Below are 26,471 nucleotides of genomic sequence, written 5' to 3' on the forward strand. Positions count from 1 at the left end.
CTTGCAACAGGTTAACTGCAAGGCGAAGAATTATAATTATTTTTTTAAACCAAGCATTACAAGTGGTAAAGCAAAGTTAGTGTTGATCCTTTTGATTATAAACCTCTCTACGTCTAAAGCCGTAACAAGATAAAAACACCAGAGTTATCCTTCTTATTTGCCTATAATCCGTGGCAAGAATCCTCTTTACTGAAGGAGTTAAAGTTTTTGCAATAAATCTAGTATGCCACAAGTTAAAATTTCTGACAGCCAATCTGGTGTAATGCAACAAATCAGTGTGACATAACAAACAGCAGCCGCATTCTGTGGCACAGCGTCCCCATAAACTTCAATCTCTGGGTAAAAATCTTGATTTATTATATAGCTTTTGGACAGTTACGAAAGAAAATTTGCCAAAGATCAGAATAATCAACTCTTTCACCCAAGCAGTTTTTTATGAAAGAATAAAGCACAGAATGGGTCTGAGCAAAATAAATAAAAATTCCACACTTTTAACCCACAGAACCTTTTGCGTCATTCAGAAATATTTGCAGACATTAACAATCTTTTATCATCAACAAGGCACCCCAGCCTTCAAAATTAGGGGTTTTTCTTAAATTTTCTTTTATTTGTCGCCTTCTAACTATCCTGTTAGTGCCATTACTAACTTGTAAACACTTACTGATGTTACATTTGTCAAAGCAGGGCTTTTTAAAGATGCATGTAGCTAATTTCCCCTAAAAAACTCCTCTGTTTTGCTAAGCTATTCTCTGCAGGTTATAAAAATAGTAGTATATAATTTACAAATAGTATCTGTAATAGGATTCATTGTTGTGAATGTCTGAACTATATGTTTTCATCCACTGAAAGGGAAAGTAATACTTCAGACTCCTCTTGGAAATGCTGGTTGTTTTAATGCAATTTGCTTCTCCTTATTTTGGACTCATGAAGAGGGTTGCAAACAGAAACATACATTAGCCATTCATAATAAATATACTAGCCCCATTCAGAGCATGTAAAGGCATTACTGTTGCATCATTCTGAACAGCCCTGCTGTTCCACTTGCCCGTGTAATTAGCACACAATGCAGGCCAGACCGTTTCCTGGCGAGAGGCTCTGTGTACTTAGGACGAAATAAAATAGTAACGGTAAATAATAAATAAATAAAGGCTGTTTTGACATCTGACTCAAGAAATGGCTTCTTGGCTAAATGGTGCTTTCGTAAAGATGTTCCCATTGTTTGTTGATTTATCAAAAAAACATTGCTCCTCACTGATGTTTAGATATTTGTATCTGAGAAGGGGGGGGGGGGATTATTAAGCAAGTCTTTCAGTAGGACACCAGATGATGGACAGTCAAACACAGAGTCTCCTGTAAACACAGAGAGAACCAAAAGGTATGAACTGACTCATAATTGTGTCAACACAGGTTGCAGACCCTTGGTTTATTTCAGCCTTCCTGTTTTTCACACTGCATTTTTAGACACAGTCTCTTTTCAATACACCTTAGTGGGGTGCAGAAGAATAAAAGTTTTTAAACTGAAAGGTAGACATTTTTACACACACACACATGTATATAGTGTGATGGGTTTGGTCACAGAGACCCCCTTGGGACCAGAGTAACAGCTGTGTTAGTCTGTATTCGCAAAAAGAAAAGGAGTACTTGTGGCACCTTAGAGACTAACCAATTTATTTGAGCATAAGCTTTCATGAGCTACAGCTCACTTCATCGGATGCATACTGTGGAAAGTGTAGAAGATCTTATTACATACACACAAAGCATGAAAAAATACCTCCTCCCACCCCACTTTCCTGCTGGTAATAGCTTATCTAAAGTGATCACTCTCCTTACAACGTGTATGATAATCAAGTTGGACCATTTCCAGCACAAATCCAGGTTTTCTCACCCCCCACCCCCAACACACACAAACTCACTCTCCTGCTGGTAATAGCTTATCTAAAGTGACCACCCTCCTTACATTGTGTATGATAATCAAGGTGGGCCATTTCCAGCACAAACCCAGGGTTTAACAAGAACATCTGGGGCGGGGGGGAAACAAGGGGAAATAGGCTACCTTGTATAATGACTTCCGCAGGTGGGTATTGTAAGAATACCCACCTGCGGAAGTGAAGAAACAGATTGATAGAGCCAGAAGAGTTCCCAGAAGTGACCTACTACAGGACAGGCCCAACAAAGAAAATAACAGAACGCCACTAGCCGTCACCTTCAGCCCCCAACTAAAACCCCTCCAACGCATTATTAAGGATCTACAACCTATCCTGAAGGATGACCCAACACTCTCACAAATCTTGGGAGACAGGCCAGTCCTTGCCTACAGACAGCCCCCCAACCTGAAGCAAATACTCACCAGCAACCACATACCACACAACAGAACCACTAACCCAGGAACCTATCCTTGCAACAAAGCCCATTGCCAACTGTGCCACATATCTATTCAGGGGACACCATCACAGGGCCTAATAACATCAGCCACACTATCAGAGGCTCGTTCACCTGCACATCCACCAATGTGATATATGCCATCATGTGCCAGCAATGCCCCTCTGCCATGTACATTGGTCAGACTGGACAGTCTCTACGTAAAAGAGTAAATGGACACAAATCAGATGTCAAGAATTATAACATTCCTAAACCAGTCGGAGAACACTTCAATCTCTCTGGTCACGCGATTACAGACATGAAAGTCGCTATTTTACAACAAAAAAACTTCAAATCCAGACTCCAGCCTATTTCCTCTTGTTTTTTCCTACCCCCCCCCCCCCGCCCCAGACGTTCTTGTTAAACCCTGGATTTGTGCTGGAAATGGCCCACTTTGATTATCATACACAATGTAAGGAGAGTGGTCACTTTGGATAAGCTATTACCAGCAGGAGAGTGAGTTTGTGTGGGGGGGGTGAGAAAACCTGGATTTGTGTTGGAAATGGCCCACCTTGATTATCATACACATTGTAAGGAGAGTGGTCACTTTAGATAAGCTATTACCAGCAGGAGAGTGAGTTTGTGTGTGTTGGGGGGCGGGGGGTGAGAAAACCTGGATTTGTGCTGGAAATGGCCCAACTTGATTATCATACACATTGTAAGGAGAGTAATCACTTTAGATAAGCTATTACCAGCAGGAAAGTGGGGTGGGAGGAGGTATTTTTTCATGCTTTGTGTGTATGTAATAAGATCTTCTACACTTTCCACAGTATGCATCCGATGAAGTGAGCTGTAGCTCACGAAAGCTTATGCTCAAATAAATTGGTTAGTCTCTAAGGTGCCACAAGTACTCCTTTCCCCTTGGGACCGTCCTCTGACGTGCTGGAATTACCTCTGAGCCAGTTTTCCCTGCCAGCTTGGGACTCCAGAACCCTGCCTTGGTTGGCCAGACACGCTTAAAACTCACTTAAAATCACTACCAGTATCTCAAAGCAATCAGCTGTGCACAGATCCTGTTTGACTACACCACTGTGACAGGACCTGTCACAGTGGCCCATCACACGTAGGGTTGGGTTTTTTTCCATCTCAAGAGCCTGACCCTGCAACTGATCCTCATGCAACTAGACCCACTAAAGTCAATGAGGTTTTTCACCTGTGGAAAGGTTGCAGAATTGGACCTGTGATTTGGAAATAAGTTGTCATGTGGAATGCTAGATCTTTTCCAAAAATCCATTTTAAAGATCTCACAAAATTGTATAAAACTAAGCAGTACAGAGCCAAAAGAACTGCTCCATCCAATCTTCATCCTCAGTAATTTAAACAGTCAGATAGTAGGCTTAGGGCCAGACTGTGACGTACTCCTGTTGAGTAGTGCCTAAATCCTTCTATAGTCTTATTAAAGTCAATGGGTAAAGTGCTATTCAACAGGAATAAAGGTGGCAGGATCTGGACTTCTTTTTATTTCCATCTGTACCAAAAATGCATCAATCACTATAATTTTTAATGAACAAATAATCTTTGCAGAAAAGCTACATCTGACCACTTCACCCCAAGGGAAACTTTCTGCCTGCATTTTTTTTTTCTGGTCCATTAATAAAAATATACAAAGAAAACAAATTTTAGAAGGGAACTGCCACAAATAAATGTCAGAAGTGACACCCATATAAAATTTCAGAAACAATAAAAGTTGAGACAGATTGAATTTTTAACGATCTTCCTTGAAGGTTATTGTGTGTTTCTTTGCAACAGGAAGTCTCATGCAGTACAGTTTTCCCTTTTAGAAGCCAAGGTTAATTCAACAGCAGAGATAATTCCATGTGCAAATGACAATATATTAAATTCCCCTTGCTCCCAGCAGGTTCTGTACCTTCAGAAACTGTTCCAAGGTTTGAGTGACTATAGAGTAGGCAAGTGTCCATGAACTGGAAGAGGTGCTTTTTTTTTTATGTCCATTGCCCTTCTTTAGCTCCCTTCAACCACACAGCAAGGGAAGTGAAATTTGCTGGAGGAGACCATGAAAACAGTTTCATAACTTTCCACATATTTTCCCTGCATAAATACACAGCAAATTTGGAGTGTAAATCATGCTATAGCACATTGGTCAAGTCCCAGGAGTGCCACTGAAGTCAGACAAATTATGGTATTTGCTATCTCAGTTGTTACAATTTCTCGCCTTTCATTTATTCATTGCCAGTGTCTGGATTTACGTCAGAGGGGAAAAATAGGAGTTTTGCTAGCTAAAGTTAACCCCTTATTGCAGGAACGGTAACATCATGTTTTCCGGCAGCAATTTACAAGGATATACCCATTAACATTCTCAGTAATGATGCAGTCAAGAAAATTTCCAGATGTGAATAGGAGAGATTATACTCTGTGGAAACAGCAACTGGAAACTCCAATGCCAAACCTTTGTTTTATTGATGTGAAACAATTATTAAAGTAATTTTAAAAAAAAGTTTTACAAGGCCTATATAAAAGTGCATAAAGACAGTGCTGTGACATGCATGCTGGATGGCTACTGCTGAGCGAGTCTGCCTGGCTGTACAAAGTATTTACTATTTGCATACTACCTCCAGAATAAACTAAAATTATTAATGTCAAACCGTACTGAAAGGCTCTCTGCTTTTACCAAGTCTCCAACTCCCTGATATAGAGCTACTTCTTTCAAGGCAGTGTGGGGTGATGCAGAAAAGGATCCATTTCCACTCGATAGAGCCTGTTATGCACAATGTTGGCCCCCGTATGGACCAACCAAAGCATCTGTTACACATACCCTGAATTGTCTAATGGAGATACACCTTTTAAACGCAAGTCCCCTTTGACTGCCAGGGCCTGCACACACAACCAGAGGGGCATTGCCTTTGTCCTCTGCCTTACAAATGTGCACCTGTTGTAATGGTCAGTGCGTCCTATGCCCATAATACCGACGTTAGTTTATAATGCCTCCTTCAGACACAGAAAAACGTGTTGTTTGCACAATGAAGTTACAGGAGCTAAATGGAAGCTGCTCAGGTGTGGAGAATATGTACTTTGTTCCTGCATTGTTTCTAAAAGAGAATAGGCCTCTTACCTATTGTTCTTCGGAGATCTTCACACAGGCTAATGTGAGGGAATTTCAAGATTTCCTTCCACTTTTTGCTTTTGCCTTTGCGCTTTCCTCCACCCCCTGCAGAAGAAGGAGAAGAGATGTCAGGATTATAGTCTTTTTCAATGCCACGCCCAAGCCAGACCTGGGCTGTCCTCTCACTCAGATTTATTAGCACAGTCACAGCCCACATAAACACCTTTTGAGTATCGCAGCTCTGGGAGAGTGGCAGTCAGAGTCAGTGTTGTGTTAGTAAAAGGCCCAGGCTACACTGAGATTTGAACATTGTATTGGCAGAGATAGGTCAAGGAGGAAAAGTTTGGATCCAGACCTGGATTACTGAAGCCTAGAGTTCAGCCTGAGCCCCAGACCAGACCAACAAGTTTGAGAGTGCTGAACTGAGCTGTTTTCATGGCATTTCAACCCCAAGCGAATTCATTAAAATCAGACATTCGTCTGAAGTTTCCACCACCTTAGACTTCATCTAAGGTACATCTGAATAACAGGCCTCTTCCAGTTTTGAATCTGATCCAAGCCCCATAACTAAGGAAGGCTTGGATCTGGAGGTCAAAAGTGAACACCTCCTGTCCTTACCTCAAATTATTTGTACAGCCATAATCTCAAAGTGGCATTGCCTTTAGGAGTTACACTTATGGATCACTGCTTCCTGAGTAGGGTTAGTATTCATTTAAAAGAAGAAGAAAAAAACAAGAAAATTCAGTCAATTCACCCAAGTATACAAAGAAGAGATTCTTTTCTTATCTTTTTTGTCTTTCTTTCCTTTGCTGCTATTCATCCTTCCCCCGCCCCCAATCCTCCCTCACCTTTCCTTTGGGCCCGATTCTTCTCATTGCAAAAAATAAGAGGCAGTTTGGAATTAATCTGAAGCCTGTATTGCTGCTAAATACCATTTTAAAATGTGGATTGCAAGACAATAACAATAAATGCTTCCATCAGAGGGTCTAAAAAGTGAGCGACAACCGTTTATATAGAAAATAATACAATATTTGTTCATACATCACTTCATCACAAAAAATAGTTCTCCACTGAGGATCAGGAGCCAGGACTCTGGGGGTGATTGTGGGCTGCTTCGCGGCACTCCCCACACGGAGCTGCCTGGAATCTGGGAAGTTCCTAAGGCCCTGAGCCCCTGGGGTACAAGTTGCTCAGAATTCTGCCTCTGCAACCCCAGCCGGAGTCAAAGTACCATGGGTGTATGCAGGCTGCTGCCTCTGCTCCCACTGAGACCAGTCTTGGGTGGGTTACTAAAGCTTCCCAAGCACGGCTGCTGAAGCTCCAGGTCGAACCAAGTCACCCAGGGCTTCTCTACTCCGGGAGGTGAGAAAAATTAAGCAAAGCTGTGACATTAATCCCCTCCTGTGTGGATGCTCTCATTCAGAAGTTAAAGCACATAGCGCATAACAAAATTTCAGTTTGTTCACTGAAAGGCCACTTTGCTTCTGAATGAGCGCATCCACATGGGGGTTTAATGCTCTATGTGCTTTAACTTCACGGCTTTAATTAATTCGTCTTAACTTGCCTGAATGTCCCTGTGCAGACAAGCCCCCGGAGTGAGCATGGGCCGCTCTCTCCCCCATATCCTCACCAGAGACCTGCCCCCCAAATCACCTTTACGGATTCTACTGCTGGCATCACTGCCTTCTCTGAACAATCTCTCTCGTGAGCATGTTTAACAATGTCACCTCCCACCTCTCTAGTTTCTGTGCTCCCCTCCTCTTTTCCTCACAACTCCACATAATTACGTCCTCCTTCACACTCCTCCCGCTCTCCTGCCTTCCCTCCACCTCTTGCCTTCCTACATTCCCCGCTCACCTTGCTTTTCAGTTTTGACACAGTAGTAACAATACCTGATTCTCTACACTCACAGATTCCACCAATGGAACTGCACTGGAATGATGTTTACAATCAGATTTTTTTGAACCCAAGATCTGGGGACAAAGAATGCATGGGCTGGGGAAACAGAGTCCTACCAGGATTTAGGGCAAGGCAGAATGATTCCTGGACAGATGGCACAATTGCCAATCAGATGAGGATTCTGGACAATCAGTACCCAAATAATTTTAGGTCACATTCTCTCTTAGGCTCTAGAGTCTTCTGGAGCATCTTTAGTAGAGTTCTGCTACTTACTGGGATCTCCAGAGGTTGTAGTACCTATGGGCTCACTCATTTCAGCGCAGGGAAACATAATGAAGCCAAGTACGCTGTAATTATTGTCTCGCAGTGTAATGCTAAACGATTTCTCACATGTAGACTAGCTTAGCCTACTGAGGATATTTTAACACTGATTCTCTGTTTCTTTCTCTGTCCTGGCATTTTAAATTCTAACTTTTCTTTCTCTCTCTCTTTTTCACCTTCTTTTCCCCCCATGATTACACCCCACCACAGGAAACAACGGGTGTCAATAAAAGTTTCCACATCAGCAATAATAAAGGGTATAGGAATGTGATGAGGAGAGTTTCACTCTCATCACTGAACCTGCCATGCGTCTATTCCAATTAGACAGGCTATGCCATCACGGAGAATGAATATTCTTCTAAATCTGAAACCCCAGCTGTTTTTTCTGAGATTTCCCTCAGTGCTGTATTTATTGTGATTCAGTCTCTGCACGCAAAATCCGATTCACATAATTCTACTTTAGATGCCATGACACGTCAAGTCACTAATTCAGAGCCAAGTTCATTGTTAGTGAGCTGGGAGAGATGTAATCGTAGATTGAGAGTATGGTGAATACTACATGATTTTGCAGACTAAATAAGGGGTGTTGATTCAACAGATAACAGAACATTACATGGGAAGCTTGAAAGCTTTGGAAGTTTTGCAAAAATCATGCAGTATTTGGGGTACTTCTGATCATGTAAATACAGCCTTTCCACAATATGGGAAAAAGTGGAGTTCTTTCTGAATCATGACGAACTCACTTCTCTATTCTCTTGCCTCTGTGACTAATGGCTTTGTCGTTTAAGGGCTTGGTACGCCCACATCTTGAATATCGTGTGTAGTTCTGGTCGCCCCATCTCAAAAAAGATATATTGGAATTGGAAAAGGCACAGAAAAGGGCAACAAAAATTATTAGGGTATGGAACAGCTTCCATATGAGGAGAGTTTAATAAGACTGGGACTTTTCAGCTTGGAAAAGAGACGACTAAGGGGGAATATGATAGAGGTCTATAAAATCATGACTGGTGTGGAGAAAGTATCTAAGGAAGTGTTATTTACTCCTTCTCATAACACAAGAACTAGGGGTCACCAAATGAAATTAAAAGGCAGCAGGTTTAAAACAAACAAAAGGAAGTATTTCTTCACACGATGCACAGTCAACCTGTGGAACTCTTTGCCAGAGGACGCTGTGAAGGCCAAGTCTATAACAGGGTTCCAAAAAAAAGAAAAAGAAAAAACACCTTGATAAGTTCACAGAGGATACATCCACCAATGGCTATTAGCCAGGATGGGTGGGGATGGTATCCCTAGCCTCTGTTTGCAAGAAGCTGAGAATGGGCGACAGGGGATGGATCACTTGATGATTACCTGTTCTGTTCATTCCCTCTGATGCACCTGGCCACTGTTGGAAGTCAGGATACTGGGCTAGGTGGACCTCGGGTCTGACCCAGTGTGGCTGTTCTTATGTTCTTGCCTTAAATTAGACTTTAAACTCTTTATTGACAGGAACTTAGTTATTGTAATACTCTCCTTTCTATCCTTGCCTTTTCTCCTCTCTTCCCTCTCCAGTCCATCCAAAAGGCTGTTGCTAAAGACATTTTCATTTTCTATCCCTCTAACTACGTCTTTCTAGAATCACTTCATTTGCTGTCCTTGTTACTTGCATATCTCCCACTTCCTGCCTCCTAAGCGTCTACTCTCTCTTCTTCTTCAGACCCCATTGTAAAAATCACTTATTCCAGGAATGTTTTCCTCCTTCTAACCACTGATAATTTTGATTGCACTCTCTTCCCTGAACTACTGTCTCATGCCTTGTCTTGTGTGTGTTTGCCTTGTTTACTGTAGATTGTAAACTTTTGAGTGTTCAACTCTATGGTGGTATATTTCCATGGGAATTTGCTGCACGATATAAATATTTATTAACTAGTTGTGGGGACAGATCCTCAGGTGGTGTAAACAATGGAGCTATGATAAAATACACCAGATAAGGAACGGTCCCACTGAGTACAAATGTGCCAAAGATTTTAGGATCAATCATTCTTTTTTTTTTTTAAGCCACCTTCACAGAAATTCTCAAGATGTGTTTCCAACTGTAGCAGCACAAAGCAGTGCAGTACATTATAAAGCAACTCTCCACCTGAAATGTCAATTTCAATATTGTGTTGGGGGGAACCTGAGCATGATGGGGCAGAAGGACTTTTAAAATGCATTTGATTTAAAATATATATTGATACAGACAAAATGGAGGACGCATTTTTTACATTAATTTGCATCGCAATCTGGGAAGGGCTCCTACGTCCCTAGTTGCAACTGTGACTGATGCATGGTATAGCCAGTGAGTTCTTTTCTCTTCGGTGCCCATCCTACAGAAAGCAGCAGCCTCCTCGGATGAATGATTTTCTCTAAGCTAAATGCAACGTAGTGTTACTATTTTGCCTGTGACGTCTTTATGTTAAAGATGATGATCAACTGCTTTAATCTACCTGACCTTTCGGCTCTCAGCAGCAGCACTTGCTGGCTCCAAATGTAATTCTAGGGTGTTTGAAGGACATAATGCATTGAGACAGCTGAGACAGGGTAAATTGTCTGGCAGAGTTAAAAGCTAAAAGGGAAGGTTTCTCTGAATAGTTTGGTAATTGTGCAGGTTGCACAAGTAAAGGCTTTTCACTTGCCTTGATTCCTGTCTTTATGCTGTCTGCTCAGGCCAGGGTGATCTGCAATCTTAAAGGCAGCTTTTCTTAGCAAAAGCTGGCAAACCTGCTGTGTTTTATAGGTGAGTTTTATCATGAGGGTGTGGGGTGGCTGATTTGAAACCTCAGTTTGATGATGGCAATACAAGGCGAAATGCCAATAACAGTATGAAATCTCAGTGCTGTGACTGTGCATTCACTTAATGACTGGCATACTGAGGAGTGAAACTAATTTTTCATAATGCCATCCAGTCCTACAGGCAACAAAAATATTTCCTCTCTGCAGAACTTACTGAAAAAATACATGGCCTTTTTAGTGTCAGATATTCAGATCCCTTATGGCAAATCTACCTCTTTTCTCTATATGTATGTTAAATAAAAACATGCATACAAAACATTTAGGACTAGCAACTGCCCTTAATCCAACCTGACTAATTATATGGTCCCCATCACTGTAGTACATGGATGTTTACCATCACAGCCCCCAGAAGATCTAACCAGGGCAGCAGAGGCGGTATTGTCTCCATGCCCATTTAATCACTGGCCTTTCTACTACCACTGACAATTGGGGTACTACCAGTCATATAGACACCTTTCAGCTTGGCAACAGACTGGACTGATGCAACCAACTTGTTTCACATGAGCTGCTGAACAGCCACTGCATAGCAACCATTTCTAGTTGTGACTGAGATGGGTTGGTTTGAACTAGCAGCCTAGTAGATTTTATCTATTTTGCAGTCATGAATAAATAGGACCCCCCCCCCCCCAAAAAGGACTGAATTTTGGGTGGTATTGTGGTCTGATTTCTCAAGACCTGGTGATTTATTTCATCAGGGTGTAAATATTTACTTAATACACTTAATACATACTCATTTGTATTTCATAGAATCATAGAAGATTAGGGTTGGAAGCAGTGGTGAGCTGGAGCCGGTTCGCACCGGTTCATGTGAACCAATTGTTAAATTTTGAAGCCGGTTTAGAACTAGCTGTTAAAGGGGCGGGCAAACTCTGGCTCGCGGGCCACATGCGGCCCACTGGACCGTCCTGTCCGTCCTGCCTTAGCTCTCGGCTGGGGAGGCTCCCCTGTGAATTTTTATTCACCCAGCGGCACTCCGAGCCTTCGGCGGCGGGTCCTTCACTTGCTCCGGGCCTTCAGCAGTGGGTCCTTCAGTACCGCCGAAGACCCAGAGCAACTGAAGGAACCAGTTCTTCAGCTTCTGGCAGCTCATCACCAAGAGCTGGAAGAGACCTCAGGAGGTCATCTAGTCCAACCGTCTGCTCAAGCAGGACTAACCCCAACTAAATCATCCCACCCAGGGCTTTCTCAAGGCGGGCCTTAAAAACCTCTAAGGATGGAGATTCCACCACCTCCCTAGGTAACCCATTCCAGTGCTTCCCCACCCTCGTAGGGAAATAGTGTTTCCTAATATCCAACCTAGACCTCTGCCACTGCAATTTGAGAGCATTTGCTCCTTGTTTGGTATGACCTCTCCAGTGTTTTCTCACACTGGGTGGGGCGGGGCAGGGAGGGGGAGGAGAGGAGGCAGGAACAACTCTGGGCCTGGGAGGCCCCACCCTGGCAGGCCTATGGGCATGTTGCAGTGGGAGGAGGGGCTTAAAAAGGAGGTGCTGCAGCCCAGCGGGGGGCAGGTGGAGAGAGACAGACCTACGCTCGCTGCTGCGGAAGGGCTATGCTAGGAGGGTATCCCCAGGAGGAGGACTGCTCCATGAAGCTGGAGTTTCTAGCCTCCAGAGGCCCACAGGCTGGGTTGCAAGGAGAACCACAAGTCACAACACACCCGAAGCAGGGACAGAGCAGTAGGAAGAAACCAAGGGGAGAGTCAGCTGGACTCCAGGCAGAGGTGCTGGAACTCGGGGTGCTCCCGCACCCCCCGGCTTGAAGTGGTTTCCATCATATACTGGGTTTACAGTTTGGTTCAATGGCTCTCAGCACCCCCACTATACAAGTTGTTCCAGCACCCCTGACTGCAGGTAGTGGACGCCTTCCTTATGGTGCCCAAGGGAGCCCTGGGTTGGAACCCAGGGGAGTGGGAGGGCCTGGGTTTCCCCACCATTAGGTGGGGCTACCACCACAGACTCTAACCACTAGGCAGGGGCTCACCCACTCACAACACCATATAAGAATCTCTCTGAAGAGCTGAAGATGGCGCCTACTCAGCTGCAATTAAGCACCACACATTTAAAATACAAAACATTAAAGAACAACCTTCCCAAGTCGACACCAACTGAAACCCTCAAAGGCTCTAGCAAACATGCCTTCAGGCAAACCACACTGACACACTCCAGTGAACACACTCTACAGGGAAAAATCTATTCAAAACAACTTAGAAGTCCCAAAAGTGCCGAAAGAAAAATTGGCTGAAATGAATGGACCTCAAATATGGATTAAAAGCAGCCAATGAGGGATTCAGACAGACTTTATGCGGCAGAAAGTTCCACAGATCAGGTACCCCAGCAAAGCAAACTCTGCTGCTGAGCTGATCTTGACGAACACTAAAAATTCAGGACCTGAAAGGAAGCAGAGAAACTGCTGTCTGGCATAGCAGGAGTTAAAGAAACCTTTCGATTAAGCTGGCCTGCCCCCACTATACCTGCAGCCAATGCCAGGCCTGGAGGGGGATGGAGGGAAGAAATGAAGGGAGCCTGGCTCAGTTTGGGGCTGACTGGTGAGGAGGCAGGAGCTCTCTGTCTGCCTGCCCAAAGGGACAGATCAGCGACCTGCCAGCCAGCACAGCCACTTGGGGCAAGTAAGGGCTCCCCTGCCAAGGGGAACATGCAAATAAGCCCTAGGTGCCAAGCCCCAAACTAAAGAGACTTGAAGGAAATAGCCCAGGGAAGAGGGTCTCAACAACCCCTCCCCCACAACCCCAGGAGGAAGACCCATCTCCCCTGTTTAGGGGTTGACCTACACAGGGCCCTGGGCTGAGACCCAGTGGAGAGGGAGGGTCTGAGTCTCTCTGACACCCCTTGTCGCCTTACAGAGTGAAAAACCAGCGATCTAGCCACTAGGCTGCTTGGCCACAGAACGCCTATCACAGGACCTGATTCTCACTTATACTTGGTTCCTTGACTCTGGCAATGAAAAGAGGCCTTAAAATGGGAGTAAATGTAGGTTACATTATGGCCCCTTTTGGTGCTGGAGTGGTGTCAAGGGCCTTTAGTGTAAAATGAAAATCAAGCCCCAGGAGTCAATTTGCAATGGCTGATCAGACTGTGGGCAAGAGAAATAGTTGAGTGGCAGTCACTCAAGTAAAGTGATTATTAAAGAGTCATATTTTACCCAGAGTTTCCATGCTCTTGTATCTAAGACACCAGTTATTTCTTTTCAAGATATAGGGAATTTTTAATGTGGGTAAATATTTAGTTTTTAACAGTGACTACTGTGGGCCAGAATTATGAAGGGTTTTAAATAACAGTAGTAAGATTGTGATGCGTCTTTTGGTCCTCTAGCTGCCAGTGTAGATGATGGAGAGCCACCATGAAATAACTGTAAGCGCTTAGACTCCAATTAGGATGTTATTCAGGAAATTCACACCTCTCTGGGTCTGGAGGACTGAACGTGAATTGCATCTGCCATTAATTCTCAAACAAACAGTGATGGGATACTTTCCAAACTGAAACTGTCAAGCATGTATATCTATAGCAACATGCAGATGGATTTATGTGCAAATGTGCCGTGATATTCACAAACACATTAACAAAATCTTGGACTAGTCTGAGAGCCATGCTCAGCAAAAAGGAATCTGCAGAAGCCCCTGACAGATCGTGGCTCTGGCTTTTGCATTTTGATATACGATGGTAGCTACAGAATTTTATTCTCTTTGGAGAACGGGGCTTTTGATGGTATTTCATAAGTCACAAACACTAACTTTCTTCATTTTATTGGTAGTAATAAATTAGGGGATTCTTTTGGAGATTCCCAATGATTCTATCAGGTTTTCCAAAAAGAGATTAGCTATGGGGCTCCCCTAGTATGCTACATGGCTAAAATAAGCTTCCTGTTTTATTTTTCCCAGGGTGAAGGGATGGGATTGTGGGGGAGGAAATTGTTTGTAACAGGAACCATTTTTATTTTTTATAATACATTTCTACTGGAGAATAGGCAGGGTCGATGGGCAACATGAATGATTAGAGGCACGGACAAACCTCTGTATGAAAAGGGTCTAAAATACTGGGATTATTTACTTTAGAGAGGAGATTAATAGGGGAGTCGACATGTAAAAGATACACAAAATAATGAATTAGATTAAAAAGGTGGCTTGCCAACTTCTCTCACCATGTCTTATAATACAAGCAAAAGGGGATGTTCAATGTAATGAAACGTACCACATTTGAAATGGATAAAAAAAAAATTCCTTTTTAACAAAATGCACAGTTAGCTTGTGGAACTCCTTGACACAAGATATCATTAAGGCCAAGAAGTTAGTGGGATTCAAGAAAGGACTGAACATTTATTTGGATAATGATAGCATCCAGAATTACAGTTGAATGGATTTACAATTTTTTTTAAAAAAAGAGTGCTTTGGAAGATCTATAAACCCTCATGCCTCTGGGAATAAACCACATCTCATTAATGGGGTTGAGAGCACTGTTCCCTCTAAGCTGTACGCGTGTGCGTGCGCACACAGATCCTAAACCCCACGCACACGGCGAAATACCGTGCGCACATTTGTCCCACGTCCCGACTGCACATCGGTCAGGACGCCCTTTGTCCCAATATCGGGGACTGCTCACCATCACCGCCAAAGTCCCGGGGCTGGCGTGGCGGCGCTTTCTGGGGCAGCTCCCGGCGGCGCACCCTCCCGCCAGCAGGAGCCTGCAGTGCGGGTGGCCCCTAGGCACAGAGGCAGAGGGAGTGTCAGTGTGCTGCACCTGCTCCCTCCTGCCCAATTAGAGCTCCTGGGGGGGAGGGAGGGAGGAGAAATCTGTGTGTTTTGGGAAAATAGTGAGTGGGGGGTTCTGTGTGGGGTGCTGGGCAGCTGTGATGGGGCTGTGGGCAGGGTGGCGCTGGGCAGGGGTGGTGGTGTGCACAGCACTGTGCATTTGTGGTGGAAATGTGGGGGTGTTGTGGGGGGGCTCTGGGCATAGTGGGTTCAGGGTAGGGGAGCTGTGTGGCTCTCTTTCTGCCCCCCACCCCCGCTCACCCAACGTGTCCTGATATTTCACTCTTGCGATCTGGTCACCCTATTTACAGGCGACTTTTGACATTGTTTGCCCACCATCTATCAACACAGTCAGATTCTACTAGCTGACAAGGGGGCGGGGGGAAAAGGGAAAGGAGGGCAATGAATCGTACCCCTCCCCGCTAGCATTTTGAACGTGGAACGTTGATCACGTCGGGATGGTCGGGACCCACACATCTCCTTGTAGTCTGTTCATTTGGCTGTGTACAAACTCAGGTATGTGCGAATAAGTCAAAATGCTTGGCCGTAGTTGCTAAGGAACTGCAAAGATTTCCCAGAAATGAACAAATGTAAGTGTTGTTTTCGTGATTGAAATCTTTCAAAGGCACTGGACTTCATACATTTACTCATGATGCTTTAACATTTTCCCGCATTTTTTGCGGCAGATGCATGGACGTGATCAGAGTTATGCACAAACGTCCAGTATCCTGATCTGAATGATCTCCCATTTGCCCTTTTGTTGAGTCACACTGTTAAGCACATTGAAATAGTAGCCATATAATAAAAGTATTAATTTTAAATAAACCAATCTGGTAAAAAAATCAATCCCAAAATGTCACTGTCTAGAGGTCTAAAGCGTAAAAGAACAGTGACTTCATTTAAATCTGGATGGCTGGATGAGATTATAGAGACAGTTATACCAAAGTCACATAGTGTAATGCTCGTTAAACTTCGTGAAATATTCACATATGATGAGGACAACGGCGTGGTTTGTGTATAATGTCGAGATGCCAGAGCTTCGGGAGAATTTTCAAAAGGAAGAATGTGGAACGATGTATGGAAGTTGGATTTCTTAAAGCGTCATCTGTCAAGTAAGTCTCATATAGATGGTGTAACAAGACTTAGAAACAAAAACAATTCCTTACGGAGTGGATTGCTTTGCATGATTCTTAAAAGTCCAGCTGAAAAGCAGAGGACACAAATTAATCTTGAACGCAAGTACTCAAACCCAGAAGAAATCAAGGTACTTATTGACAGTGTGTTGTTGGCTATTAAAATGAACAGCTCAGTGCTTTCTGTTCAGGATATTAATGACCATATGGAAAAGTATATTCGCATACCAGCGAGCTGGAGAAGTAAAAATTATGCTTTTGAATTTCTTGAATTATCATTAACTGCATTGTCCAAAATGACCTCATGCATGAAATAGCATCGGCAATGTTTCATACTCTAGCTGTTGATGAAAGCACTGATATATCCATTAACAGATACTTGATACTCTACTTTAAATATAGATCCATAAATTCTGCAGACTATAAAACTTTGTTTGGTGGACTATTGTGATTGCAAGAATGTGATCTGTTTCAATAGTGTCTGCAATCAAAGAGTTTTATAAAAAACATCAATTTGATCTAATGACAATGGTGATGTTCACATCTGATGGTGCCTCCGTGATGTTGGGCAAACTCAATGGTGTGGCAGCTCAGCTGAAATGTGATATTCCACACTTAGTCCAGCAACATTGCGGTGCACATCGGGAAGACTTGGGGATTTCCAATCCATGGAAAGAGGTCAAGCTGATAAGAGACATTGAAATTTTAATGAGAACTGTCTACATGGCGTTCTGTCGGTCATCCAGGAGAAAATGCAAATTTCAGAAAATAGTGGATTCTTCTGAATGTGAGTCAGTGGCTTTCAGCCCACTCAATCAAGAGTGCTGGTTATCTAGGCACTTTGAGCAATTATTCTCAATTATAATCCTCTTCTGGAATATTTTGAGCAAGACAAAGATACTGATCCAGTTTCTAAATACTGCCACAAAAAGCTGAATACCATGGAATACCAAATAACATTAGAAGTTTTGAATGATGTTTTGTCGGAGCTGGCTTCACTGTCCACGCTGCTCCAGAAACAGGGTCTTACTTCTCTTGAAGCCTTTCACCTTGCCCAAGGTAAATTGAACAAGATCAGAAGACACTACTTTGGAGATTCAGTCTTATGGAGTGACAAAATTAAAGCTCTCTTAGATATGAGCTCTCAAGAAAATAATGAAATTGATACCAGTTCCATAATAACTTTCATAAACATCTTGTGTGCACATTTGGCAGACAGGTTTTCAGAGGATGAAGTCCAGGAGCGGTCCGCTTTTGATTGTGCAGCAATAGTTAAGCGTGACTTCAATTTTGGAATTCATCAGGTCAAATCCCTATGTTCAAAATACAAAGACTTTCTTGCTGAATGAAGTGAGCTGTAGCTCACGAAAGCTCATGCTCAAATAAACTGGTTAGTCTCTAAGGTGCCACAAGTACTCCTTTTCTTTCTTGCTGAAGAGATTGTTATAGTCAGTCAGTACAATGATTTCAAGTTTGCAGTAGCCGAAAGAATCAAAAGCCAATTGGTTTTAACTTTCCCGGATATGGTGACATTTGCTCACCAGAACGAACAGTTTCAGGATCTTGCAAAGTTGATGGATATTGGAGGAACATTCCTAGCATCAAGTACAGACTGTGAGCATGGCTTTAGCTTAATGAACACTTTAAAAAACAAACTACGGAATCATTTACAAGTAGATCATTTGGACATGCTGATGTATATTAAGAGTTACCAGCTGGACGGAGGACTAATAGATCTGGACAGAGTTTATATTGAATGGGCAAATGAAAAAGATTGCAGGGAAAAACAGTAAGGTTAGTTTAGCAATCTTTGACATTTCGACCAATAAGGAAATTAAAATGCATTTGTAATGACATATCTTATTCTTGGCTGATAATCATTTATTGATATTTTTTAAAAAAATTTTAAATTTAAAACACAAACTCTTGTTTTTCTTTTTTTACTTATGATGTCTCTATCTGAAAACCCATATAAATTGACATAAATTGCAAATTAAAACTTTTTAAATGTATACTCGCTTGGGTGCATTTGCCTCATGGCACGCAAATTTGAACTCTGCTTCAAAAATTTGCACAGAAGAAATTTTTTGCGCACACGGCCTGTCAAAAATTAGAGGAAACATTGGGTGAGAGGAAACTTTCTCTGAGACAGTAACTGATTATTGCAGGGTTACTTACACTTTCCTCTGATGCCCCTGATATTGACCAGTGTCAGATACAGGATACTGGACTGGATTGGTAATTCTATTGTTTCTATGGCAATGGAAACATCTAGAGTGGTGCTCATATAATCAGACCCCAGTTTCAATGGGACTGCTCATTTCTAAAGCCATAATGTCTGGGCTTTTCTTCAGATGTCATTTTACATCTCCAAAGTAGCATAAAGCAGCCATGGTGTCTGATGCAAAACCCACTGAACTCAACAGGAGCCTTTCCGTTAGAATCATAGAATATTAGGGTTGGAAGAGACCTCAGGGGGTCATCTAGTCCAATCCTCTGCTCAAAGCAGGACCAATCCCAACTAAATCATCCCAGCCAAGGCTTTGTCAAACCGAGCCTTAAAAGCCTCTAAGGATGGAGATTCCACCACCTCCCTAGGTAACCCATTCCAGTGCTTCCCCACCCTCCTAGTGAAATAGTGTTTCCTAATATCCAACCTAGACCTCCCCCACTGCAACTTGAGACCATTGCTTCTTGTTCTGTCATCTGCTACCACTGAGAACAGCCGAGCTCCCTCCTCTTTGGAGCCCCCCTTCAGGTAGTTGAAGGCTGCTATCAAATCCCCCCTCACTCTTCTCTTCTGCAGACTAAATAACCCCAGTTCCCTCAGCCTCTCCTCGTAAGTCATGTTCCCCAGCCCCCTAATCATTTTTGTTGTCCTCCGCTGGACTCTCTCAAATTTGTCCACATCCCTTTTGTAGTGGGAGGACCAAAACTGGATGCAATACTCCAGGTGTGGCCTCACCAGCGCTGAATAGAGGGGAATAATCATTTATCTCGATCTGCTGGCAATGCTTCTACTAATACAGCCCAATATGCCATTGGCCTTCTTGGCAACGAGGGCACACTGCTGACTCTCATCCAGCTTCTCGTCCACTGTAATTCCCAGGTCCTTTTCTGCAGAACTGCTGTTTAGCCTGTCGGTCCCCAGCCTGTAGCAGTGCATGGGATTCTTCCTTCCTAAGTGCAGGACTCTGCACTTGTCCTTGTTGAACCTCATCAGATTTCTTTTGGCCCAATCCTCCAATTTGTCTAGGTCACTCTGGACCCTATACCTACCCTCCAGTGTATCTACCTCTCTCCCCATTTTAGTGTCATCTGCGAACTTGCTTAGGGTGTAATTAATCCCATCATCCCAGATCATTGATGTTGACTCAAGTGGGCTTTGGATCAGGTCCTTATTGAGAGACAGGATCTGCCTCAAAACCTCAACAAGTTTTTCTACCCCTACAGGTGGCCTCACCAGATCAGGGGTTGATTAAAGCTGGCTAGAAAACAGAAATTCTATTGCATGGGAAATACTGGCATTTCCAAATTTGTTTCCATTCTAAATCAGAACAAAAAGTTGACATTTCATAAATTTTTGTGGAACAGAAATGTCAGAAGATTTAGATTTGGGAATAATGAAATATTTTCTTTTGATAATGTCAAATCATTTCATTTCAAGAAGGTGAAATGTCCCATCTCTCTACCGGTGAAACATATAATATATAATATTAAAATCATTGTAATATAATTGAATAACAAAAACAACATGAGAAAGAATTATTTGTGTTCAGCTGTTTTCCCTCAAAATATCATCAAAATCAACATGTTCCATGTTCCTGCAAAATGTTTTGATTTCAATGAAACCATATTTTCTGACAGAAAACTGTTCCGTTTAAAATGTTCTTACTAGATCTAGTTTTGATACATTTGCCGGGCAGCATGGTAGAAGCCTTAGTTGTGCCTGTTTTGAATGTGTGGGGAGGAGAAATTGGTCTCAGTTCTTCAGGGCTGGCAACTTTCTCCAGCATTAGAATCATATGAAAAGTAAAGAACCCAGAGAATGTTCTCCCTGGACCTACATAGTGCAATTTCCTATTTTCACCACCACTTCCTTTTACCTAAATGACTTGCACAACTGGAATATATACTGAACATAAAGGTCCAGCTTCATCTTCCTAACAGTTCTCCAAAGAGTGAGCACAACCTTGGGTTTCACGCAGCCTGCTTGTAAAGGGCTTGATAACATCTCTTCAGGAAGGAACCATTTTTTACAACAGCTTTTTCAACTTACAACCTGCTTTATAAATTTATTACCCTGTTTTAGTAAAGCATCCAGAGCTGCTGGCTACCGTTTAAGAACTTGATCCTGAAAATACTTCAGCAGGTGAGTGACTTCACTCAAGTATGCACGGAACTCTTGTGACACAACTCACATGAATAAAGGCACTCATGTGTTTAAGTGTTTGCAGGGCTAGTCTTGAAATCCAGAATTCCCAGAAGAGCTCTTGTCCCTTTTAGATACCAAAAAGAAGTGGCTAGATTTTTGAACGCGCTCAGCACAGTGGGTGCAAAACTCTCTTGGAAATCTGACTTTTCAGGTCACAATGGGAGCTATAGGGGACATAGTACTTGTGAAAATCTGGCCCTTGTGTGGATACCCAAAGAGGAGTTGAACTCTCTTGAAAAACTGGACCCCACTGGTAGGTGCTGAGCACTTGAAAATTTGGCCCTGAACTTCAGAAACTCTGGGCTCCCATGTCCATGTCAGAAAGAGCTGTGTGGGCTTTTTCTCCCACAGAAATCTGTTGTGCATAGTCTCCAAAAAGAACTTAGGTTCCCATTTTGTCCTCATCCATGTGATATTTGTTTTTTACTGCGGGTATCCCTGAGCCATGGAGATCAGCCCCAAATCCAAAATTTCCCACTGTGTTGGGGAGGTTCCATTTAGGAACCATCCCGCCTTTAACCAAACTCTTCAGAATTAATTTCCTATCAACCTGATTACGGAGTGGGGAGGTCTGTGGAGAGAAAATAAGCCTTTTTATGAAATGCGATGAAAGGTTAATGATCTGGGACAGAAAATATCCTGCCTAATTTGATTGATTATTAGTTCCAGCTAATTGCTGGGAGCCAGCAGATGTTCTGATAAGCACCCCAGAAATCCAACTGTTATTTGTTCATAAACAAAAAACAACATGTGCATTACTTATTTCAGAGTCAGGAAAACAACAACAAGAAAGAACCAGTGTAAAGTCTCCATGAAGGAGGCATCAGAGTGCATCTCTCAAGCGGCAAGATCCTCCATCTTGAATCCCCTCATAGCCCTGCTTCCTAGCACACAGAGAGGCAGATTCTAAACATTTAAAAATGCAGCACATCCAATCCTAACTATACAGAGCCTGATTCCTGGCTATCTTGCAACCCTTTTTTCACTATCTCTGGCAGCACAAAGATGTTGTAAAGCAGCTTCCCAGGGCCCGCAGGGAATATCCTTGTCATTGCATCCCCCTATCTCCTGCAATAGGCCTCAGCATATTGGATGCTCCGGCATGGGATAGGCATGTATGAGAAAGTGGGTGTTGTGGGAGTGAGACAGAGTGGCTGGCGCATTCTTAAGCTGTGGTGTATCTGCACCACTGCAGTGGTCCATAGGAGCCATTGTATCTGTTGCATAGTGCCCTGCCTAGAATTGTCCTTGCTCTGGTGCTCGGATAAATCCCCTTGATACTCCACAGAAGGCTTATGCAAACTATGCAAGCCTCTCAGGGCTGCAAACTTGGGCTAGGAGTCTTATGAGAATGGGTTGACTTGCAGAATGTCCTGTACTTCCCGCTCAGAGTAGCTTCCAGAACATTCTCTTTTCAGGCCATTCAGCACTTCCAGAGTCAACCAGAAATACAAATAACCCATCATTCTAGTATCAGTAGTTTCTATTTGAGTTCAGGGCCTACCAAGCTTAGGGGTTGGGGGTAGCGTCTTATTGTTCAAAATCTCCTGCCCATTTCTAATCACTGATCTTTGATACACATTTGTGTTACCTGGGGAGCAGGCTAAGTGTGGAAAAAAAGGTGTCAAGCTGCTTTACAATCAGAAGAGGTGGCCAGTAGAGAACAACACAACACAAAAGCTGTGGATCCCAGCTTGTTAGCCCTGTGATGACTGAAGGCTACTGATGCCTGAACTTAAAGGAGCCTTGTCAGGACACAGAAGCAGAGTGAATTGAAGAACTGGCTCCCCCTTTCTTCACATCAAAAATAGATCATTTCATTGTACATGTACTCTTCAGGACTCTCCTGCAGAACTCCGAGTCCTTAGCCAGATTCTCACAGTAAACACTCGACAGCACTGCTGCACCCACACAGCCACCCTGGTGGGGAACATTTCCATGCACAGGTCCATTTTTTCAAAGTAGGTTCCCCCCTGCACACACATATATGTAACTTAATTCCACAGACAGCAAGAATTCACATGCAATATGCAAAGATATGAAGGGGGGTGTCGCCATGAAAATCAGTTTGAAATGCCAGTTAAGATCAAACATAGAGAGGCTGCAGTTAATTGGCTTGCACAGACACACCACATGCCATGCACAGTGGATTAAAGATGGGCTGGCTGGCTAGCTAGCAGGGCAGGGACGGAGTAGCTGCTGATCCAGATGGGGAGAGACATCTTTGTAAACAGAAAGGGTTGAAGCATTCTGGGAGCACTGCAACCCTTTGATCTCAAGTGGCACCTTGATACTAAAGGGCTAATAACACATGCAGCAAAAACAATCTATGGGCACTCACTGGGTTGATTGGGCATTGCCCATGACTGCCATCTCTTAATTTATTATGCAGCCTGATTTCCTTTACTACCCTCTTCTGCCTGGCAACAAGGTACCCAATAGCTCCTTTTACTGGATCACTGCAATACACCACGCTAAATCATTCCAGAATACTACAGCATCGGAAACGCCGCCCTTAAGAACAATGAAGAAACTGCCCAAAAGACTACAGTAACAAGATTTTATGCTGCAGAATTTAGGCTCATTATTGTCAAAGGTTGGAGAAAAGATTCTGAGGTAATTTGCAAAAGCTTAGTGATTACCAATTGTAACAGATTGCACTGCCCGTGGTTCACTTAATTCTGTCACAGCATTCTGCAGGTTGCAATTGCAAATAACGAGCAGAACGTATCCAGTTCTCTAGCATCTCGGAATACCCCAGGCTGTATGAAAAGATCAGGCAGAGCTTTGGTAAGCGAAGTTAGTAGTAGCCGTGTACTATTTTCACTCATTCATGAGTGTTTCCATAGTTACCAGTGCAGAAGGGCTCAACAAGAAAGGCTAAAAAGAAAAGAGAAAATTAGGAGGGACAGGGAAATAAATAAGAGGAGCCTTATTACAGATCAAGCCGGTCAGAGGGTTTAGCTGCTTCGTTAATGGAGTGCCAGAAAGCAGTGAATAAAAAAAAAAACGGGGGGAGGGGGATTTAATACTGTGTTGGTTATGCTTTAATTTCAGATGATGCGGGCAAGTGCTGTCTGCTCAGCCTCCCTTTTCCTATTGCTGTATGGAATCACAGGAAGGTAGGGCTGGGAAGGGACCTCAGTAAAGTATTGACTTCCACCCTGGACCCGCTGCACCCAAAAGGCAAGGGATTTAAAAACTGATCCCAAACTGAGCAGAACGGGCAAAGCTTCATGTATATGCACAAACACATGGGACCCTGCACCATATGACCAGAGACCCAGCCAATGGGAAAAACACAATAGAAACAGGAACAATTACTGAAAAATAAGAGGGACAGGGCATTCTCCAAGAGGGAGCCCTCATATCGGAACATACCCCCGCCACGGTCACAAATAGCCCATCCTTCAGGGCACGCTGCAGGGCCCAGTTCTTTACCCAGGTGCTGGGAATGGGATGGGCACAGTCATCCCAGGCTGGTATTTATGTGGATGAAGAGACAGTGTGGCCTAGTGGATAGGACAATGGCTTAGGAGCCAGGAGACCTGGTTTCTAGTACCAGCTCTCTCACCCAGGTTCCAACATTTGGTGCATATATTTGGCTGAGGAGCCAGTGATGCAAGGCTACCATCGGTGGGATTATGACTGGACGCCCCTAAAACTGAATTCCCCCTAAATATATTAAAGAGGTGGAGATGGGGTTGATTGATTTTATTTCCAGTTGGTTAGTTTCTGATTTCAGCGTGAGTGGATGCTGCTAGGTTATTTTTATGGGCTAAATCATGGCTAAATCATGGCTTCTTATACTACATGCCCAAGCACGGGAATAAACAGGAGTTATACCCCTGCACAAACAGCTTGTGTCCGGGTGCAGAGAGGCTGCTGCCTCCCCACTTACTCCCCAACTCAAGAGTAGGTGGGCAGGGAATGGGTGGCAAATGAGTGGAGCCTTTGCGCCATCCCCATGCTCCCTGGCCTGCACAAAGGGTATTATTGTTTACTGCCAGGAGAGGCTAAAAGCTACTTACTACCCCATCCCAGAGCAAGGAGGCAGCAGGGAAGGAATTGGGACTCAGAGGGGTGTCTGTGTCACAATATGTCCTGGAGCTACTCCTGAGGGAAGGCAGTTCACTCATTGCTGCTTGCTCAGGGCTGGCCTAAAGTGACAATCCAGGACAACGTGGGTGTATTTATAAGATCGTCAAAGGCACCTAGAACCAAGAATAGGCACTTCTGATACATATTATGAATCTAAATAAATACTCCATGGCCACCGTCTCTCTCTTTTGCCAGCTGGCGGTTGCCCCTTGTTTGCCCTAGCCCATAGAGATGGATCACTTAATGATTACCTGTTCTGTTCATTCCCTCTGAAGCACCAGGCATTGGCCACTGTTGGAAGACAGGATACTGGGCTAGATGGACCATTGGTCTGACCCAGTATAGCCGTTCTTATAGGTCACTGTGTCATGATCTGGGACAGTCTATTATCAACTTTCATTACAAAGCATATGTCTCGCCCTGGTGATGGGTAAAGGCTAAGGCTCTGAGTAAAGAAAACTCTAGGACAGCTTGTGGGGAATGACAGTGAGCAGACATTCACAGGAATCTGTCCCCTCTACCCAAAGACCAATGACATTATGTCAGAGGCCACCAGCTTAATTGACCAATGAGTTACTGTTGATGAATGTCGGTTTCCTCTCTTGTAATCTTGTTCACATAAACAGTGGTGCATTTGTCCACATTCGATTTTTTCACAGCTGAAAACAAAATTATTTGAGGAGGATCTCAGATTTCTGACATCATCAACAGAGGCCAAATCCTGCTCCCACTGAAGTTAGCTGAAGGGAACTTTCTCATTGACTTCAGTGGAAGCAAGATCAAGTCCTGTGGGCCTGATCCAGCACTCATTAAGTACGCTTTTAAAAAAAATTACAAAGCAAACGTAGTCCTCAAAAACATCAGAAAATAAATAAATTCGGGGGGTGGGCCTTGTGCTCCTATAATCTGGCATGGTCGGTTTCATCTTGTTTTGAAAAGAAAATACAAAGAGCGACAAAAACCAGAAATAATGTGTCTGTGGAAATGCTTTTAAAAAAAAGTAATTTAGAAAGTAAAAGCTTTCCTTTGGGATTTCCTTCCTCCAGAAAATGCTTCTCTTTCATTGTCCCATGTAAGCCTAGTTTTTCGACGTTGCATTTTTGAGAAGTAAATGTCATCGTGAGAGAAATAACAAAAATGGGAAATACCAGGAGCACATTTTTATCCTGTTAATGACATTTTGTGAACTCTGTTAACAATTTACCATTGTAATGACCTTTCACGGCGAGAATGAGGCCTACTCACTTTGTTTTCAGGTTTTCTAATCTCATTTCAATTCAGATTTTAATGTGGAAAATGGAGCTATAAAAATACTGTGAAAGCTTCTCTTTGTTTTAAGGTTCTAATTTAAAGCTGGTCATGTTAGTTCTGAGCTATGTTGTGTAATAAGTTGAAAGGCACATCTTTTCTTTTCATCTGAAAACGTGAACCAGTCTAGCACTTAATTTAAACCACAAATGCAAAGAAGGAGGTTTTTCTGGGTTATAAAAGACATAGTATCAGTGTATCTGATCATTTCCAGTACCT

At 43.2% G+C, this 26,471-nt stretch overlaps 1 protein-coding gene across 4 annotated transcripts in view; it reads right to left on the bottom strand.

Moving 5' to 3' along the window:
- The window catches only part of GRK5 (G protein-coupled receptor kinase 5), a 229,373-nt gene that overhangs the window by 128,570 nt on the left and 74,332 nt on the right, over nucleotides 1–26,471 (bottom strand). For all 4 annotated transcript variants that reach the window (XR_006292229.1, XM_027826655.3, XM_037905857.2 and 1 more), the window contains one exon: nucleotides 5,489–5,584. Coding sequence is in view for 3 of the 4 variants with exons in the window: in XM_027826655.3 (XP_027682456.2) it covers nucleotides 5,489–5,584 (96 nt within the window). In the remaining variant the exon portion in view is untranslated. The remainder of the gene's footprint in view (nucleotides 1–5,488; nucleotides 5,585–26,471) is intronic.

This window comes from Chelonia mydas, chromosome 7 (genome assembly GCF_015237465.2).
Source record: "Chelonia mydas isolate rCheMyd1 chromosome 7, rCheMyd1.pri.v2, whole genome shotgun sequence".
NCBI classification, from domain to species: Eukaryota; Metazoa; Chordata; order Testudines; family Cheloniidae; genus Chelonia; species Chelonia mydas.